This window comes from Phytophthora sojae, assembly GCF_000149755.1.
Source record: "Phytophthora sojae unplaced genomic scaffold PHYSOscaffold_3, whole genome shotgun sequence".
In the NCBI taxonomy this organism is placed as follows: Eukaryota; Oomycota; class Peronosporomycetes; order Peronosporales; family Peronosporaceae; genus Phytophthora; species Phytophthora sojae.
The window spans coordinates 814,408-832,886 of NW_009258117.1; the positions used below are offsets into that span (position 1 = coordinate 814,408).

The 18,479-nt window shown below is 52.6% G+C and overlaps 11 protein-coding genes across 11 annotated transcripts; 5 read left to right on the forward strand and 6 right to left on the reverse strand.

Annotated features, from left to right (window-relative positions):
* Positions 1 to 923: 923 nt before the first annotated feature.
* PHYSODRAFT_422238 (hypothetical protein) lies at positions 924 to 1,271 on the reverse strand (the record flags this gene model as incomplete). Its single annotated transcript, XM_009523791.1, has 1 exon — positions 924 to 1,271. A coding segment is annotated over one exon (348 nt), but the record flags the coding sequence as incomplete, so codon positions are not given.
* A 1,898-nt stretch (positions 1,272 to 3,169) lies between these two features.
* PHYSODRAFT_327643 (hypothetical protein) lies at positions 3,170 to 3,826 on the reverse strand (the record flags this gene model as incomplete). The annotated part of the gene is made up of 1 exon (XM_009523792.1): positions 3,170 to 3,826. One exon carries the CDS (start codon positions 3,824 to 3,826, stop codon positions 3,170 to 3,172), a length of 657 nt encoding a protein of 218 aa, XP_009522087.1.
* Positions 3,827 to 4,671: 845 nt separating this feature from the next.
* PHYSODRAFT_447314 (hypothetical protein) lies at positions 4,672 to 4,857 on the forward strand (the record flags this gene model as incomplete). Its single annotated transcript, XM_009523793.1, has 1 exon — positions 4,672 to 4,857. A coding segment is annotated over one exon (186 nt), but the record flags the coding sequence as incomplete, so codon positions are not given.
* Positions 4,858 to 4,871: 14 nt separating this feature from the next.
* PHYSODRAFT_464921 (hypothetical protein) lies at positions 4,872 to 5,435 on the forward strand (the record flags this gene model as incomplete). The annotated part of the gene is made up of 1 exon (XM_009523794.1): positions 4,872 to 5,435. A coding segment is annotated over one exon (564 nt), but the record flags the coding sequence as incomplete, so codon positions are not given.
* Positions 5,436 to 5,806: 371 nt separating this feature from the next.
* On the forward strand, positions 5,807 to 6,637 carry PHYSODRAFT_434344 (hypothetical protein; the record flags this gene model as incomplete). The annotated part of the gene is made up of 2 exons (XM_009523795.1): positions 5,807 to 6,008; positions 6,522 to 6,637. Coding segments are annotated over 2 exons (318 nt in total), but the record flags the coding sequence as incomplete, so codon positions are not given.
* Positions 6,638 to 11,071: 4,434 nt separating this feature from the next.
* On the reverse strand, positions 11,072 to 11,569 carry PHYSODRAFT_297960 (hypothetical protein; the record flags this gene model as incomplete). Its single annotated transcript, XM_009523796.1, has 1 exon — positions 11,072 to 11,569. One exon carries the CDS (start codon positions 11,567 to 11,569, stop codon positions 11,072 to 11,074), a length of 498 nt encoding a protein of 165 aa, XP_009522091.1.
* A 556-nt stretch (positions 11,570 to 12,125) lies between these two features.
* On the reverse strand, positions 12,126 to 12,488 carry PHYSODRAFT_429777 (hypothetical protein; the record flags this gene model as incomplete). Its single annotated transcript, XM_009523797.1, has 1 exon — positions 12,126 to 12,488. A coding segment is annotated over one exon (363 nt), but the record flags the coding sequence as incomplete, so codon positions are not given.
* A 449-nt stretch (positions 12,489 to 12,937) lies between these two features.
* On the reverse strand, positions 12,938 to 13,690 carry PHYSODRAFT_495052 (hypothetical protein; the record flags this gene model as incomplete). Its single annotated transcript, XM_009523798.1, has 1 exon — positions 12,938 to 13,690. One exon carries the CDS (start codon positions 13,688 to 13,690, stop codon positions 12,938 to 12,940), a length of 753 nt encoding a protein of 250 aa, XP_009522093.1.
* A 791-nt stretch (positions 13,691 to 14,481) lies between these two features.
* Positions 14,482 to 14,892, forward strand: PHYSODRAFT_285270 (hypothetical protein; the record flags this gene model as incomplete). The annotated part of the gene is made up of 1 exon (XM_009523799.1): positions 14,482 to 14,892. The coding sequence occupies one exon, from the start codon at positions 14,482 to 14,484 to the stop codon at positions 14,890 to 14,892; it is 411 nt and encodes a 136-aa protein (XP_009522094.1).
* Positions 14,893 to 15,079: 187 nt separating this feature from the next.
* On the reverse strand, positions 15,080 to 15,851 carry PHYSODRAFT_327647 (hypothetical protein; the record flags this gene model as incomplete). Its single annotated transcript, XM_009523800.1, has 3 exons — positions 15,080 to 15,353; positions 15,454 to 15,656; positions 15,726 to 15,851. 3 exons carry the CDS (start codon positions 15,849 to 15,851, stop codon positions 15,080 to 15,082), a joined length of 603 nt encoding a protein of 200 aa, XP_009522095.1.
* Positions 15,852 to 17,986: 2,135 nt separating this feature from the next.
* Positions 17,987 to 18,210, forward strand: PHYSODRAFT_327648 (hypothetical protein; the record flags this gene model as incomplete). The annotated part of the gene is made up of 2 exons (XM_009523801.1): positions 17,987 to 18,114; positions 18,180 to 18,210. 2 exons carry the CDS (start codon positions 17,987 to 17,989, stop codon positions 18,208 to 18,210), a joined length of 159 nt encoding a protein of 52 aa, XP_009522096.1.
* Positions 18,211 to 18,479: the final 269 nt, after the last annotated feature.

The window sequence follows — 18,479 nt, forward strand, 5'->3', positions numbered from 1 at the left end:
CTCCAAACTTCGGGCTATATTAGCCCAAAGGCGTCTCGGTAGCTCTTAGCCGCCGTCACTAAATTAGACAGAGTCGAGTCTCGCTAGCTTGTCCAAGCAGGATTACACACTCCTATTTGCTAACCGATTTCGCTTTGTAGCTAGTTTATACCCTTATGTACGGCAATTCAAATCCGATTAAGATAAATATGTTAGCTAATAAGGCGTGAACATTTCAACCGCGGTTCACAATAACTCAATACTCAAGTAGCTATTAATACAGGCGCCTAACTTTTGGTCCTTCCATTTGTCTCACAGACTGGGCTAAGTGGGGAAAATTTTGACAAAGCGTACCAAAGGTAACGTATACATAAAAAAGATTATTAATTGTAAAAACATTTTTTAAATTGGTCCGCAAATATATTTTAAAATTAATAACCCTTTTTTAGAAGTATACGTTACCTTTGGTACGCTTTGTCAATTTTTTCCACGAAGTATTGGTAAGTAGCGTGTGCGTTCTACTCATAATTCCCACGGACGGTTGGTGGCGTTATACGGCCGAGACACCAATCCGACCGAAGAGAAAGAAAAGAGGCGGGAGAGGAGGAGTTTGAGCCGCGGCAGCTGCTGCAAAGTTGCCTCAAGACACTTATTTGACGCCTTCGTGCCAAGCGTCTTGAGACTGATACTTTGACGCTGGTCTCGCCCGAAGTTTGTTCGCTTCACTGGACAGAAAGTCTTCTCTTTCTCGCTGCGCAGATCATGTTACCGGTATGTTCTTAGTGAAGTGCTAGTTGTTGCAAGGCTCGTCATGGGACGGCCGTTCCGTCCAGCACCTTTTGCCAGTCAAACTCGAGGGACACGTCCATTCCTTCAGCACAACGGAAGCAAACGAGCCTGTGAGCTCATGATACAGCAAAAGACGGCATTTCTAGCCTTTGCTTACCTTGGTGCACGGTATTGAGGATAAAGATGAGCGCGAGGCTGCCGACCAGCTTCCCCTGTACGCTCATCCAGTACTTCTCCAGCACAAACGCGAGCTGGTAAAAGGTCGAGAGCCCGTACTTGGCACGCACTAGGATGAACGGAAACGCTAGCGTGAACCCTTCAAAGGCGGCGTACACGGCGCAGTTCGTCGCCGCCTGCCAGAAGCTCTCCTCGGACAGTCCGATGAAGTTCGGGTTGTACTTGGCGTACGGCATGTGATACAGCACCAGCGTATAGATCCCATAGAGGACGGTGCACACGAACTCCGCGTATTCAGCGAAGACCAGTACTTCAGACGCGAACACAAGCTGCAGGGCTTGCGAGAGCAGCTTGGCGTGCTGACGGTGGGAGATGTCAACATCATCGATCGTCGTCGTGTGGAGCCGCTTGGCTTCTGGGGGTGCAGCTTGTTCACGAGTGGATTTGGCGGTTAAGTCGGGCTCGATCGTGTCGAGGTCCAGCATGTTCTGCGAGCCGTTGGTCAGACACGCGATCCTGGACATCCTTCTGGAGTTGTTAACGTTGAGTTTCTCGGGCTTGGCGAAGACGTCGGACGGGTTCAGCAGCACGGAGCTACCTTTGCGGGAGACGCCCATAACCGCTTGCTTCGGGTCGAGTTTGGCGAGACCGCGCGCTTTACTGGAGCTGAGAGCCCCCGGGAACAGCGCTTCTTCGATGATGCTGACTGCCGTCTTTGTGGTCTGGCGCCCGTCGACGACGAACTTGTGCGCCACGTACATCTTGACTTCCACCACGGCCTGGACGAAGTCTACGACGATCATGAGGCCACCGATTACCGGTAACCGTGCGCTCTGAAGACACGCGTTCTGGAAGAGCGACCCGAAGATTTCCACGACGCACAGTGTTACGTCCAGGCTGATGTCTTCGAGGCAGCGGGAGAAGCGCCAGATGAAGCGCTTGATCACAGCGCGCAGGACGGGGAACGCGACGGTGATCACAGCTTGCACGTGCGCGGGGACGTGCGCGAAGACCAGAGTCACACCTTCGAAGATGAAGAGCGTGGATGCCTGGGCGCAGAAGAGCGTGGATGCCTGGGCGCAGAAGAGCGGGAGGTACTCGACGATCTCGTCTCGATAATACAGCCACTTCCTGCCGATCACCACGCGGTGGAAGAAGAGCAGGCTCATAGCGTACGTCGGAATGCCTAGAAGGCAACGGAACAGGATGGGGAACCTCCACAACGCGCCCAAGACGAGCATCGCCAGCTCGTTTAAGCCCGCAGTGAGGAACGCGACGATAACGCACTGCTTGTGGGAGTAGGCAGAGTTGGGCAACATGAGAGAGGCTCGGATGAAGAACATCAGCGCCAGAGTCATGGTCGTGTAGGCGAGCCACGACTGCACGAAGAAGCCAGGGTTCCCCGTCAGTCCAAGAAGGGGGCTTTGCAGCGGAATAGCTGCCAGCAGGATCATGATGAGAAGACCAGGCAGTGGCGTGAGAGCGATGACGGCGAACACGCGTCCTGGAGTCGCAACTTGCTGGTATTCTTCGAACGCGAGCATTTTCTCGACGGAGTATCGGCCCAAGTACATGTGCTCGGTCTTCCAGTCGTGGTAGCGGCGTAATATTCGCCTTGCTCCCCGGTGGGAAGGGCTCTTGCGGATGGACGGACGTCGCACTTGACCCCTCGCCATGGACGCAGTGCTGCTTTTCCTCCGACCTGTTGCAGCGTCTGGATTTTGAATGTTCGCAACATCGGTAGTCAACTTGGGCGTCTCCTCTTCCGGCTGGTTCAATTGAGATGCGGTCTCCCCTGGAGTGTTCGAAGCTTGCATCGTCGTGGCTGTGTTTCGCAACAGTGCAGGCGGACCTTGGGTGAGCGAGTGTGATTTTTTAATGGGGCTGGTCGTGTCAGAGTGGTAGGAATCGCTCAAATGCCCAGATAGTGGACAAGAACTTATCAACTAAAAATATGAAAACGCGATCGTTCTCGTCTTGTCCACGGAGGATTGCCTACCAATTGGTGTGGGGGGAAGCCTCAAAATGCTCTTACAAATCTACATTGGGGATTCGAGCTTTTGCCGGTCGAACTGCAAGCAATTTTACAAAATACTTCAAATTTTACAGTGCAGAGCAACAAGTCTATTGCATATCACATAGCTGTTCCGTCAAGAACCTTCTGCCAGTCGAAATGTAGCGATAAATCCATGCCTGCAAATTGATGGGAGAGACATGTTGTTAGTCACCAAAATATATCAAACGCAGCTGCTAAGCTAACAAACGTGCCGTGGTGCACAGTGTTGAGGATGAATATGAGCGAAAGACTGCCGATCACCTTCCCTTGGACCCCCATCCAGTATTTCTCCAGCACGAACGCGAGTTGGTAGAAGGTGGAGAAGCCGTACTTGGCTCGGGCGAGAATGAACAGAAACAACAGCGTGAATCCCTCAAAGACCGAGTACACAGCAGAATTCGTCAATGACGCCCAGAAACACCCCTCCGACAGGCCAATGAACGACAAATTGTACTTGGCGTACGGCGTGTGGTACAGCGAGAGCGTGTAAACGCCATAGACGACAGCGCACACGAACTCCGAGTACTCGGCAAACACCAAAACTTCCGAAGCAAACACCAGCTGCAGAGTTTGAGACAGCAACTTGGCGTGCTCTCGGTGTGAGATTTCGATATTGTCGATCGAAAGTTTCGGCGTCGAAGCTGGTACCGCATTTGGGGCTGAGAACGGGAGCGACTGAATAGAAGCCAGGCTAAGCGCGTCTGTATCTGATGACAGACACGCGATCTTGGAGGACGTCCTGCGGTAGTTTCTAGACCCAACACTTTTGGAGAATCTGGTCCACGCATTGGCCGAGTACATCATGACCGAGCGGCCTCTCAGCATCGAGGCCTCCTCGACCTCCTCACTGCGTCCCAACTTCTCCAAGTTCCGCGCTTCTCTCGGAGTGGAAGTGCAATCGGCTCGACCACTTTCAATAATCTTGGCGGCAGTTAGAGTGGCCTGGCTGTTGCAACATCAAATTCGTGCAAGCATTACTCCGGTGATATGCGGCCAGCGAGAGCGACGGACGTACACACGCGGGAAAAACATCTACTGCGCATGCTCATTTCAATCCAGCTGAGAGGACAGGCAACGAGTACGACCGTGGCTTCCAGCCAGCTACAACTACTTCACAGCACCACAGACGAGACCAAGACGATAGCCCTACATGTAGTCCGAGCTCCTAGCTCTAGTTCCTTCTCATTCTCACTTTTACCTGCTAACCAACAAACAACTTGAGTCTCCTACATCGCCGCGCTCTTCAGTCGACTTCCTAGCCTTCCATCAGGTTATGAGCCCAAGACACGACTCGCACTAAAGAGTGAACAAGTCCTACGACCCGGCTGTACTGAAGACTATCGCCCCTGAAACCAAATACCTGTGTTTCCTGATACCCTTGTTACCTGATACCTGATTCCTGCGACGTGTGAGAATCTGCGACGTGTGACAACTTCAACCTGTTGCAGTCGTACAAGCGTCCAGGCTACCCATCCGGAGATATGAATCCGGACGATGAGATGAAGCGCCCCATCCAGCGGAACCTTCAGCAAGAGCTGGAGGAGGCTGCCTTTGAAACCCCAGTGAAACCGGAGCCGCCAAGCGACCAAGTGAGTGCTGAGGTCGCGTACCTGCTAGCAGAAGTCGCCAAACTGCACCAGCAAGCCGCTGCAGCATCTCGTGTGGCCGCCGACCTCGAGAAACTAAGGGCGGACTTTGCTCAGATGATGAGCCGACAAGCGGCTGCGCAGCCGAGGCTCCAGGCGGAGCTAGCTGAGCTCAGGGCCCATGCCAAGGCCACGCCTGAGCTGTATACCGAAATCTCCCAGCTCAAATCCAAGCTGGAAGCGTTCAGAGCCGGTGCGACTGCAGCGCCACCTGGACAGAGGCACCTACACGCACGACACCCAAAATAAAGGACGTGCTGTGCCGCAAATTTGGCGGGAACGAGGTGTACCCTGGCCTCGGTTCCGGGTTTGAGGATTTTATCCTTGAATACGAGCAAGCGATCTCCACCGAGTCGCTCCTCAACCACTCGATTTGGACCTCACAGATCAAGGCGTCTGTGCTGGTTAACTTCTTGGAGGACAAAGCCGCGCGATTCTTCCACTCAAACGTGACGCAGTGGCGCGTAGAAAAGGCGGACTTCAACTACATCGACTTCAAGGCTAAGCTCTGTGCTGAGTTAGGGTGCAAGTTGAACCAAGTGCAACTGTACAAGCGCTTGACGTCCTCCAAGCGTCCACAAGACTCGTGGACCGAATTCCTGGACTACTTGAAGTATGTGAACCGTCTCATGACAGGCGATCACAGTCTGTTACTCTTGGAAACGTTCTGTGTACACGCTTGTCCGGAACTATCCAATACCCTAACCGCCCAAATCGACCGCTCCAACCTCAATTACCTGTTGGAAGCTGATCGCATCCTGTCCCTCTTAGTGGACCTACGCGGTGACGGGCGGAAGCGTGGCCAGCCAGCGCGAGCTCAATCCTCCTCCGAGCAGCCGGATAAGAAACGGAATGATGGGCACCACCAACAGAACCAGCCGCGCGGAGCCAGCCACTACAGACAGAACTCGCGTAACAACAATGGCCAAGCTCATGCCGCGTCGGCAAAGCCCGCTGGCAAGCTAGTGTGTATGTCTGTGACGAGGAAGGCCACCGCGGACCGGCATGCCCAGAGCTGAAGAAGGTGGAGGCTGCGGTGAAACGCCAAGGTCAAGCTCACAGCGCTACTACCACGAACGCCGACACTGTCTGCAACAATGCTGAAGAAGGCCACTTGTGACTTGCAGCCTCGACCAGCCCGAATGGCCGGCCGCTCCCAACTGCCGAGTGGATCCTCGACTCTGGTGCAACGCACCACTTGTGCACCGACCGAAATCTGTCATTTGGTGTGGAGCCTGCGAAATTGACTATCAAGGTCGCGAACTCTAAAACAATTGTGTCTTCTCTCAAGGGGAGCTGTCTACTCCAGATTTCAGTCGGCGTGATCAAGCGCAGCATTCAACTTACAAATGTGTACTACTGTGAGCAAGTCGCGCGAAATCTACTGTCGCTGTCGCAGCTCCGGTCCCGAGGACTCCGTTTCATGTTTGCAGAGACGTGTACATTTCTCTCGCCGGACGGGACCGCCGTCGGTGAAGCCATCGAGCAAGGAGGTCTCTGGGTCGTTAACGCGACTACGATGGGCGCTCTCGGCTCTGACGCGCAGGCACTCTTCGTCAACGTGAAGAAGGACTCGCTGCAGCAGTGGCACGAGAGACTCGGACACGTGAACTTCCGGGACTTGCTGCGAATGGTGAACAACAACCTGGCCAATGGCGTCGAGCTTGCAAACAAGAAGATCACCTTTTGCGTGGCCTGCGCGGAGGGCAAGCAGTTTCGGAGCGCGCAGCCCACCCAGGATACCTCGGACTCGGCTCCCACGGATGAACTCGGCGCGGTGATATGCATGGACTTGAAGGTGGACCTGAAGCCCGATCGCAACGGCCATCGTCATGTACTAACCATCGTGGATCATGCGTCTAACTACAACCAAGCCTTCCTGCTGCACACAAAGGACGAGACATTCGACAAATTTTTACTCTTTGCAAATGAGTTCCAGCGGCAGTACGACCTCAAGATCAAGGTCCTTCGTACCGATGGCGGGGGAGAGTTGTTGAACTCGCTGTTTAAAGAATATGCCGCTCGGAATGGGATCCGGCTGCAGACCACGCACCCGGACACGTCCGCGTCCAATGGGAAAGCTGAGCGCTTCCACAGGACTTTGATGAACTCCGCACGTGCCATACTCTGGGCGTCGCCGCTGCCTCAACGCTACTGGGGAGATGCTGTGCTTTACGCCTCCTATATCCGCAATAGGGCCCCAACCAGAGCAAACGCCGACTACAAGTCTCCGGTCGATGTGCTGACCGGAAAACACCCTCGCGTCTCCCACATCCTCAAGTTTGGGTCTAAGTGCACGGTATTCGTGCCTCGAAAGTCCGGCCGAAGCCTGCCGAAACGTGCTGAAAAAGCTATTGTGCTTGGCATCTCGACCACCCAAAAAGGCTACCGGCTCCTGCTTCCAAGAACCAAGCGGATCATCACCTACCCCGACCTCCAAAACATCGACAAGCTGGACATACATAACCCCCTTACAGCAGAGGTACTCCGTGAGCTTCTCGACGAACACTTCGACGCAAGCGCCACCAGCACTGACACTCCTGTCCGAACTACAGAGCAAGAAGGCACGCTAGAATGCAACGACCAAAGTGAAGAAGAATGATGAAGCCGGAGTTCCTGACGACTTCGGACGGCCAATCCCCGCTGGAGTCCTCCGACTTGTCTTTGGAAGGCGCGAGCACAGTGAAGTCACTGACTTTGAGCTGCCACAGTCGTTTATCGACGCTTTTGCGGGGCCGGCGTACGCCATGATGACAATTAAGGCCGCGGACCGTGAAAAGGAACCCCAGTCAGTGGCAGAGGCAAAGCAGAGCAAGCATTGGGCCGAGTGGAAAGCCGCCATGGACAAGGAGCTTGCTGAGCTGGACGCCAATGGCACCTGGGAACTGGTCGAAGCACCCGACGGAGCCAACATCGTCACGTCCAAATGGGTCTATAAGATGAAATTCAACAGCAACGGCGAGCTGGAGCGGTTCAAAGCCCGCTTGGTGGTACGCGGTTTACCCAGAGGTACGGCGTCGACTTCGAGTCCACATTCTCGCCCGTTTTGAAGATCTCGAGCTTACGGTTCATTGTGATGCTAGCTGCCATCTGGAAGGTCAAGCTCCGCCAAGGTGACGTGCCGAATGCGTACCTAAAGTCAGCCCTGGACAAGCCGATCTACCTCAGGCCACCCACTGGAACAAAAACACCAACGACCATCGCGTGTGGCTGCTCCTAAAAGGGCTTTACGGCTTAAAGCAGAGCGGAAAGCTGTGGAACGACCTCATCGACTCGTTCTTACAAGCGCAGGGTTTCCAGAGATCTCGCATGGACCCCTGTCTTTACTTCCTTTGGCAACGCGGCGCACTCTGTGTTTTGGGGCTTTACGTGGACGACATCCTCATCGTGAGCCAGAACCCGACCCTATCTGATCAAGTGATGGCGAAACTCACCGAGCGATTTGATATCAAGGACCTCGGCGACGCTCAAAAGCGCCTCGGGATCTGGATTGGTTACTCTACGGATGGGATCACTATTCACCAGCAGCAGACTACGGATCTGCTCGCCAAAATGGGGATGGACCAGTGCAAAGCAGCTTCGACCCCTATGGACGTCAACCATCGCTTCTTCGAGGAGAACGGAGACCCATTTCTTGACACCACACTCTACCGTGAAGCGATTGGTAGCCTGCTCTGGATATCAAACTGCACGCGTTCCGACATCGCCACTGCGACCAACTGCCTCTCTCATTTTGTTTCGTGCCCAGCATTGGTGCACTGGAACGGGGTAAAGCGGATTCTCCGGTATCTGCGTGGTACGACCGACGTTGGGCTGTTTTACAAGTTTGGGAACGCCATCGCGTCAAAACTACAGCCAATCATCTACTCCGACGCAAACTGGGCTGGCGATTCGTCAAGTGCAAAGTCAACGAGCGGCTCAGTTCTCCAGATCAACGGCATGACCATCTCGTGGTCGTCGCGGAAGCAAACTACCGTGGCCCTGTCAACTATGGAAGCGGAATATGTCGCTGCGTGCTCTGCTGTTCAAGACTGCATCGCGATTCACCAACTCCTTCAAGAGCTCGGGCTGATGCAGCAGACCGATGAAATCCTACTTCGCGTAGATAACCAGTCAGCGATAAAATCGATGGAGAACGCAGTCACTACGCAGCGCACCAGCCACCTACCCATCAAGTACCATTTCATCCGGGATGCAATCGCCAACAAGAAAGTTCAAGTGGAATATTGCCCGACTCAGCAGCAGCTTGCCGATATCTTCACGAAAGCCACCGATCGCATCATTTTCGGACGAATGTGCAGCATGCTTCGCCTCACAAGTCATGCTTGAGGGGGAGTGTTGCAACATCAAATTCGTGCAAGCATTACTCCGGTGATATGCGGCCAGCGAGAGCGACGGACGTACACACGCGGGAAAAACATCTACTGCGCATGCTCATTTCAATCCAGCTGAGAGGACAGGCAACGAGTACGACCGTGGCTTCCAGCCAGCTACAACTACTTCACAGCACCACAGAGGAGACCAAGAGGATAGCCCTACATGTAGTCCGAGCTCCTAGCTCTAGTTCCTTCTCATTCTCACTTTTACCTGCTAACCAACAAACAACTTGAGTCTCCTACATCGCCGCGCTCTTCAGTCGACTTCCTAGCCTTCCATCATGTTGCAAGTAGGAAAACCTTGCAAGCATTACTCAGCGGTGATATGTTACCAATGAGGTGATATGTGTCATTGCGAGTTCTCATTCTGTCCAGCAGTAGGACAGGCAACAAGTGTAGCTAGGTTAGAGATCTAGCCTCACGTCTCCAAGGGAATGCCCCTATCCATGTCCGTACGGAGCCCCTGCTCCAAGTGTGTTCTCATTCTCAAATATACCTTCCTCAAAGGACTCGAGTCTCCGGCGCTGTCAACTCTTCGAAGTGGTCTTCCTTTTATGACCTCCTTTAGGTTATGAGCCCAACCTACGTCAACTACTGAAGAAGTTTCGTCATACGACTCCGGCAGTGCGGACTACGAGCTTGGTGCCGACGAGTACTCGTGACACCTTCACTACCTGCGACGTACGAGAATCTACGGCGTGTGACGACGATAGCGTGTTGCACCCGTAACGTCCAGGCTTGCTATCCGACATCGATACCGATAAGGAAGCAAGAACAACAAGTCCCGGCGGAGCGAATACCAGCCCATCAGTGACGACCCCAGAACCAATTGATAACCTGCGGCCTACGAAATTCTGCGGGAGGCGATGACTAGGACGTGTTGCACCCGTAGCGCCCAGGGCCTGGACTCCAGGCAACCATCCGAAGATAAGGCATCTTCAGATCCCGACAAGGGATACCAACGGCGGAGCTTCAAGAACAGAGCCCCAGCCACCAGTGAAAAACCCTCGGCTAACACCGAATCAACCGATGGGCAGCCCGATGCCGAGCCAGCACCATCAAGACCGCGTGGACAAGTTTCTGATATCGCAGCGCCAAAGGAAGAATCGAAACAGCTACGGTCTACAAGCGATGCATTTCAAGGAGCAGCAAATGAGCTGCGAGCCGTTGACTTCATCAACCCAGCTTTCTCATGATGTCTAGTGAGTACGAGCTCCAGTGGAAGATTGCGATCTTGCTACCACTCTGCCACAGTGCAGTTCCCAAGTACCCGAGTACCATGCTTCACCTTCGACGTTATGCTTGACGGGGAGTGTTGCAAGTAGGAAAACCTTGCAAGCATTACTCAGCGGTGATATGTTACCAATGAGGTGATATGTGTCATTGCGAGTGCTCATTCTGTCCAGCAGTAGGACAGGCAACAAGTGTAGCTAGGTTAGAGATCTAGCCTCACGTCTCCAAGGGAATGCCCCTATCCATGTCCGTACGGAGCCCCTGCTCCAAGTGTGTTCTCATTCTCAAATATACCTTCCTCAAAGGACTCGAGTCTCCGGCGCTGTCAACTCTTCGAAGTGGTCTTCCTTTTATGACCTCCTTTACTGGCGTCCGTCGACGATGAACTTGTGTCGCAGATACATCCGCGTCTCCAGAACGGCCTGGAAGAAGTCTACGATGATGATTAATGCAGTGACTCCAGGCGACCGCGCGTTCTGGATGCAGATGTTCTGGAACAGCGACCCGAACAGCTCCACCACGCACAACGTCACGTCGGTGCTGATGTCTTCGAGGCAGAAGGCGAACCCCCAAATGACTCGCTTGATCACGGACCGAACCATGGGAAACAAGGCGGTGATCGTCGCCTGCGCCCAGTCCGGGACGTTCTCGAAGACTATCGCGATGCCCTGGAAGATGATCAGAGTGGACGACTGCGCGCAGAGCAGCGGGAGATACCCAAGAATCTGCTGGTTGTAGTGGCTCAACCTTCGCCCCAGCACCAGTTTGTGGGAAATGACGAAAAATACCATAAATGACGGAATCCCCAGCACATCTCAGAAGGGAGTGGGGAATCTCCAGTACATCGCTACAATGAGCATGACGAGTTCATTTAGACACGCGGTGGTGACCAAGATAAAGAGTGCCTGTCGGTGCGAGTAGAAGGACTGCGGCAGTCGCAGGGAGCAGCGGATAAAGAGCAGCAGACTGAAGGCCATGACGCTGTACGACAGCGCAGACTGGATGAAGAACGTGGCGTTCCTCGTCACCCCAAGCAGCGGACTGTTTAGAAGGATAGCTGCGAGCATCAGCATCATGACAAGGCCAGGGACCGGAGTGAGCACGATGATGGCGACTACGCGTTTGACTGGCGTTGTCTGCCGATATTCCTCGAAGGAAATGAGCTTATCCGTGGAGTAGCGCCCCAAATACTGATGCACGTTCTTCCAGTCGTAATAGCGACGAAGCAAACGCCCTCCCCGCGTGATGACACCGCTTTTTTTAATCGTTGACAGACGCGCTGGAACTGCTTCGGTGGACTTTGTTGTCGCCATTCTTTCGACGCGGCGAGGAGAAAGTTGGACGCCTTAATAGGTGGTCCTGCCAGTGTAGACGTCCGCGACTCCGTGGCTGTGAAGCTCAGAGCGAGTTATGGCGAATCGTGATGACGATATTCGGCCGACACCATTGCTCTTATCTCTTTTAGAACGAGAATAGCCGTGGCCAAGCGAATGCCGATTAAAATACGTGAATAGGTCTGCCGATCTGAGGACATCAAGCCGGTAAACTGCTTCAACACGATCCCGAAAAATAGGTTTCTTTAGTTTTTTGTTGTTTCTTTACATTCGACAAAGTTTCCGCGGCTCAAAATCGACCCAATCCGACCTCATCTGAAACCTGATGCGTCGGATCCTAGGGCGGATAATGCAGAAGCTATTGAAGCCAAAATCAATCAATTCATTGTTTTCTGGACAGCTATTCGTCGATAGTGCCATTAAGAATGCCCTCCCAGTTGAACGTAAGAGATAGATCCATGCCTGGAGGCAATACCCACGACAGTCAGATAATATCCCTGGACAGCGCAGAGCCTTCGAAAGAAAACTTACTTTGGTGAACGGTGCTCAGATTAAAGATGAGCGAAAGACTACCCACCATCTTCCCTTGCACAGTCATCCAGTATTTTTCCAGTACAAACGCCAACTGATGAAAAGTTGAGAGACCGTACTTTGATCGAACCAGCAGGAAGAAAAGCACCATCGATACACCCTCAAAGGCTGCGTACGCGAATGAATTGGCGATTGAGGCTCGGAACTGATGCTGCGATAGTCCGATGAAAAATAAATTGTACCGAGCGTACGGGAGGTGATACAGCGCTGCTGTGTACAAACCGTAAAGTACCGAGCACGCAAACTCAGCGTACTCGGCAAACACCAGCACCTCCGAGGCAAACACAAGCCGCAGAGCTTGAGACAAGAGCTTGGCGTGGTGTCGATGGGAGATCTGGACGTCATCAATTACGGTTGACAACTTTGGTGCAAATGCTTCAAGTGAGACGTTGGGTCGAGCTACTGGTTCATCGTCGTTTGGTTTCGAATCGTTTCCATCCGATACGATGTCGTCCAGGTCGATAGCCTCCGCGTTGACACTTCTATCGGATGCGGCAGCGATCTTCGACATGTTCTTGCCATGGATCGACACTCGTTTCGGCTTTCTGATCACGCCCAGTTGAGAAACCATGACGGACCTGCCCGTATGCGTCACACCCACGACCGTGCTATCTGGGCGTTGCTTGGACAACCGATTCGGCTTCTCAGCGTTCACTACGCCGAAGTGAAGCGCTCCTTCGAGGATTTTGACAGCGGTTCGTGTGGTCTGCCGTCCGTCCACTACAAATTTGTGCTCCAGATACAAACGGGTCTCAATTATGGCCTGACGCTTACGCCGAAAGATCGGGCATTTTGCAGACAGACATTCTGAAATAGTGAGCCGAAAATCTCAATGACGCAGACCCCGACGTCCGTGCTGATATCTTCCAGGCAACTCGAAAGCCTCCAAATCACTCGCTTGAGTGCAAAACGCAGGAGGGGGATACCAACAGTGATCACGGCTTGTCCCCACACCGGCGAGTGTGCGAAGAGCACAGCGACGCCCTGGAAAATGACCAGAATCGAGATCTGAGCGAAAAAGAGCTGCAGATACATCCACTTATCTATCCGGACATCTCGCAGTCTCAGTCGCAGCACAACTCTGTGCAGTAATACGAGTAAGATCAAGAACGGAGGGATGCCGATGACTCCGCGGAATGGGATGGGGAACTCCCAGATCAACGCGACTCCAATCATTAGAACTTCGTTCAGTGCCGCTGCAATAACTGAGATAACCGCACTTTGACCATGTGAATATACTGCAAGGGGAAGGCCCAGTGAGCAGCGGATGAACAGCAGCAAACTGAAGATCATGGCGACGTGGATGAGGAACGACTGTACGAAGAACGCGGCGTTGCCCTTCACTCCTAACACGGGTATTTTCAGCGGGATCGCAGCTACCAGGAGAATGATCAACAGTCCTGGCAGTGGAGTTAGGAAGATAACGGCGAATACGCGCGTGTAGCTGGCCACACGGTGATATTCTTCAAACGCGAGCATCTTCTCGATTGAATTTCGCCCCAAATTCATGCGGTCGGACTTCCACTCGTTAAACTGGCGCGTGATTCTTCTTCTCGTCCGCTCCAGGGAACTTTTACGGGTCGATTGGCGCCGCAATGGGGCCGTGGAGGTCGACTGGTCTCGGGCTGTTGTCAAGGTTGAACGTTCGGCACTCGAGGCTCTATGAATCCCACGTGGGGGCTTTTTAGCAGGCTTCGGGTGGTTGACTGAGTTTGGTTGTGCGTGGTTCTGCTCCATCTCGGTCTGGAGGTTATTGTTTGGGGGACTGCGAGGTGCGTTGATGTCACGAGTCATCGATCGTCCGATGTGAAGGCGATGAACCAAGCTTCTTGCTCAGTCCACGACCAACTCGAACGAAAAAAGAATGTGGTTGTCAAACAAGAGGTTGGCCAAGAATACGAACTAACTATTCGGACGCGAAACTCTGAAATAGGCCACCAACACAATTGCAATGCTAAAACCTACGCGTGACATCACAGCAACAAGCAACAAACTCATGTCCCCAACTGCTAGCAAAATAGTTTTCCCCGCTGCAGAAAAAAAGAAGCGGTCGAGCAAATAGAATGCTAAAATGTCGGTTTCAGTGTTGTCTGCATTGCGCTGCATCCTTTTCCTTCCGTATCTACACAGCTCATGATCAGTTTTGAATCAAACCTTTTGATGGACTCATCGCTGTAGTTGATCGACAGCTGCCTCTGATCACACACGCCACGTTGTCAGAATTTGCTGGTCACTCACTCCGCATCTCATTCCGCAAATTCGCCTACAGTACAGAACTCAACTCGCCGTGTCCAAGCAGAATGCGTTCAAGCTTTCTCGTTCTGCTGCTTTTAGCCATCCTGCACGCAAGCAGAGCTGCTGCACCGACGTCTCCGCCCGTATTCCAGCAAGGCCACCCTGAATTGGGCGACAACAGCGAGAGAAGGTTGCTGCGGAGCTTCAGAACTGACGAAGAAAGGGCCGCCAGCCTCGCTGAAAAGCTCAAAAAGCTGCTCGGTTTGAGTAAAACTGCCGCTACCAATGCCGTGGACGATTTCGCCGAAGCGATTATCCAAAAGATGCTGAAGAGCGACAAGTTCAACCGCAACATGTTCAAGAAGTGGGATAAATACTCCTTGGAGCAGATCAAGACGAAAGTGGACCGCACGAAATACGCGGAGCCGCTGTTGGAGTACGCCAAGAAGTTCCGATCCTACAAAAAGTGGAAATAACTTCGGAAAGTCCAGGAGAAACAGCGTCTGATGGCATTATTTAGGCTCAATAACTACCCAAGTAGGACGCTTACGGATTATGGCAAGTTGAGCTCGTAAGGTAAGCTGCGAAGTGAGATTGAGAGTTAGAGTTCATCCTGACAAACATCGTTCCTACCAGCGACCTCCTTGGGCAGCAACTCCTGGGCTACTGCTGCTCCAATAGCTGCTGCTGCTGCTTGCCGGCAGCCAGTCCTCGGTGCTGCTGCGTGCCGCCTGCCAGTCCTCGCTGCTGCCGCGTGCCGCTCGTCCACTGCCGCTGTCGAGTGCTGCTCTGCTGCCTCCAATGCACGCGCCTCGCTTGGTCATTCGCTGGGCTTCTGCTCCAGGAGCTCAGCGTCGAGATTGGCATCGGCACCGGTGCCTGGATAGGCACCGGGATCGGATCCTGCCAGCGCGCAGTGTCGTCTGGTGATGGCGCTCTGACCGCGCCCAACACGGATCAATGATGGCTTTGGTTTGGCTCCGACACTGAGCTTTGGAGATGTGGCCGTCCCAGGGCGTTAGTAGGGTTAGTTGCACTGCAGTCCCCAGGGTTGGTCAAAGCACGCGATCTCCTGGACTTGGCTCTTGCCCGTCACTTGGAGGCGCCGGTGCTCGTCGAGAACTTCCTCGAGTCTGCGGGCTCGGATCGGCAAGCAATGAGTACAGCAGAGGGCCCCCATGCAGACCATCTCCTTGTCCCCCGACGTCTCGTTGAGAGGCTTGAGGACGATAGCGTTGGCCTAGGCCTCGGCGTCCCCCTCGAGCTTGCGCGTAGCATGGCAGGTTGACTGGCCGTTGAGGCAGATGACGCTGTCCGTGAGGTCCTCCGACGGGCCCAGGAAGAGCGACGCCTTGGTCCATTCCTGGCCAGCTGCGAAGATGGCGGGGCCGGTGATGGCGAGGACGAGGGCGGCGAGGAACGAAGTCTTCTGCATGGTGCGGACTTGAGTGGTTGGAAGCGGATTTGAAAGTGACCAGGCGAGAGGTGCTAGACACTGTTAGCACAGTTCACGCTGGCGGTTTGTCTTTGGTCCACTCGCTGCGACCATCGACTTCTTGTGGAGGATCCGACGCTACCTTGAATGACCCAACAGTACCGCGAGAGGTTTAAGCGCTCGAGATCTATTGCCGTCTTCGAGGTACTGGCGTCTTTTGTTCCCCTCGGTGACACTAGGAGCCAAACAGCACCAAAAAACAAAAAAAACGTTTCAGGAGTGAGAAAGAAAAGTTGTCGAGAGCGTATACTGTTCTGTAATCGAAGTAAGCGTTGCATTTGTCTGGCGGCCGAATGCCCTGACAGGGATTTCTTGTACTAAGCTACCTAAGTAGCACAAATATTTTCATATCAAAGAAAGCAGCGTAGGACGTTGCATGCATGCAGACATTTTACTGCACTTTAAGGTTTACCTTCAAAAAAAGTTTTCTTCTCGTCACATATATTTGCCTACGACTGAATACCGAATTTGTTTTGTAGAGGGATACACCCTACCGGAGCTAAAATACCAGACGCCCAGATGTATTTATCAAAATTACTAAACTGAGCACTCTACCTCAAGTCTCTCAAGGCCGAATCTCACCAATGCGGCTGCCGACACAGCCCAACTTATTAGCTTGTTCGCCGCCACCACCCCAACTTGAGATCGAAGTTCAGTAGAGCAAGCTTTGCGTTTGTTCCTGCCGCCGACAGAAGCACCCCACCACCACTCTTCCCCCTTGATACTTTTCTGTAGGTAGGCCCGGAAAGAACGTATCTTCAGCGAAACAAACATTGCAGTGTAGTCTCAGGTGCTCGACCATAGCCTTCTTCATTGCAGCAGTGTAAAATGGTAGGGCCCGCGTCGTTTTCCACCTGCCTTGACCTCCAGACAGGCGAGGGTGACTTGGTAGCGCCCGCGCCGTTGCAGAAATGATCGCGCGCTGAGCGGCCGAGAGTGCAAAAATTACTGGCTTGAAACTGATGTATCCCTCAACAAGTCAAGCCCTGTCAATCTGAAGACACAATTGTGATTGGCTAATACTATCCTGTATACTATACGTGGGTGTATCCCTCTACAAAACAAATTCGGTACCCCCATCCCGAAGTTGTTCTTATCAAACGGCATATATTCAACTCTTGCTCTACAGATGGCGAACAGAGAACTTTGTTTTGATGTGAAAGAACTGCTCTTTGAAAATACACTAATAGTCGCTGGTGACAACACAATTTCCATGCTAGTAATGTTGTCACTGGTGTCGGGCGTTTCCCTAGAGTAAGAATCCACAAGATCAAGAAAAACAAGTGGTATTAACAAACGCGTGAAGTAAAACAGATCGCAACTTAAGTTTTGGTAAGGATTAATCTAGGCTGAGACCAAGACAACCCCTTATTGTCGCCCCATAATATGAGGATGGTTAGTGTATTGCAATACATAATTATTTTGTGAAGACTGGTGCTAGCACATACAATCTTCGAAGGTATTTTTTTACTGCATAAAATGAATTATAAGCTAGTCGTTTCTTTTAGTGCTCTACGCTCTGAACATCCAATTTCCAAGTCCTATACTGACGATATCAGATCCAGCAAGAGAAAATCGAGAAGGCTCTCGAACTCAAGTCGTATTCTCAATATTATCAATAGCACCCTAACGGAAAATATTGGCTGGGTGGCCGGTGCAATCCCTTATTGGCCCCCACCCCACCTCTACAATAAAACCCCTTTCAGATTTACACTATATACACGTCGTGGAGAGGTCTTCAGTCGTAGCCGTTAGGCCTGAAGAGTCGAAGGCTCGATCGAATACTCTTTACGCCGCATTCTAGCGAATCCTGCAGCGACATCCCGCTTGAGTAAGAAGAGCTTCGAATAGATGCAGGGAACGAAAGGCGCCAGTGGCACGAAAAGCGGCAGTGTGTGGATGTACTTGAAACACACCATGAGCATTGGATGAAGCACCGGATCACTTGGAGGAAGTGCATGTAGATGGTGCCGACGAATGGGTGATGGGAAACCTGAGCGTGAACGCTGAGAGGGTGTACTCATGTGCTCACTTTCAAACCCACCACCAACTGCTAAAGTCCTCACAACTTCACCATGCAGAAGACCCCGTTCCTCGTGGCTTTTGTTCTTGTCATCACCGGCTCCGCTATCTTCGCTGCGGGCCAACCCGGCGGCCAAGGCACAAAGGAGGAGAACCAAGTTCTCAAGGCCTTCAACGAAACGTTGGGGGAAGATGCTGACAAATAGCCTCGTCCGCGATGTGAATGGGCCAAGGGCATCACATTAGGGACTTCTACGTCTACGAGGCCAACCACTGAGCGAAATGACCGCTTGTTCCTTAATACATTCAGCCGTCTTTCGTGAAATTTGACCTCTTTTCGTTGAGCTTGAAATTTCAATTGAAAGGCGTTGAGGGCTTTTTCACACTCGATAGTTTTGCATTTTCTGTTTGGTACTGTAAGCAACATTTGAAGGGGCTGTATCACTTTATCTTTTCTCAAAGCCAGCAGCTTCTTTTCTTCTGGTGGATCTCTCGTCACTCTGTTTTTTCTGCCCTAGCATTCATCATTAAAGGTCCTCGATCGTA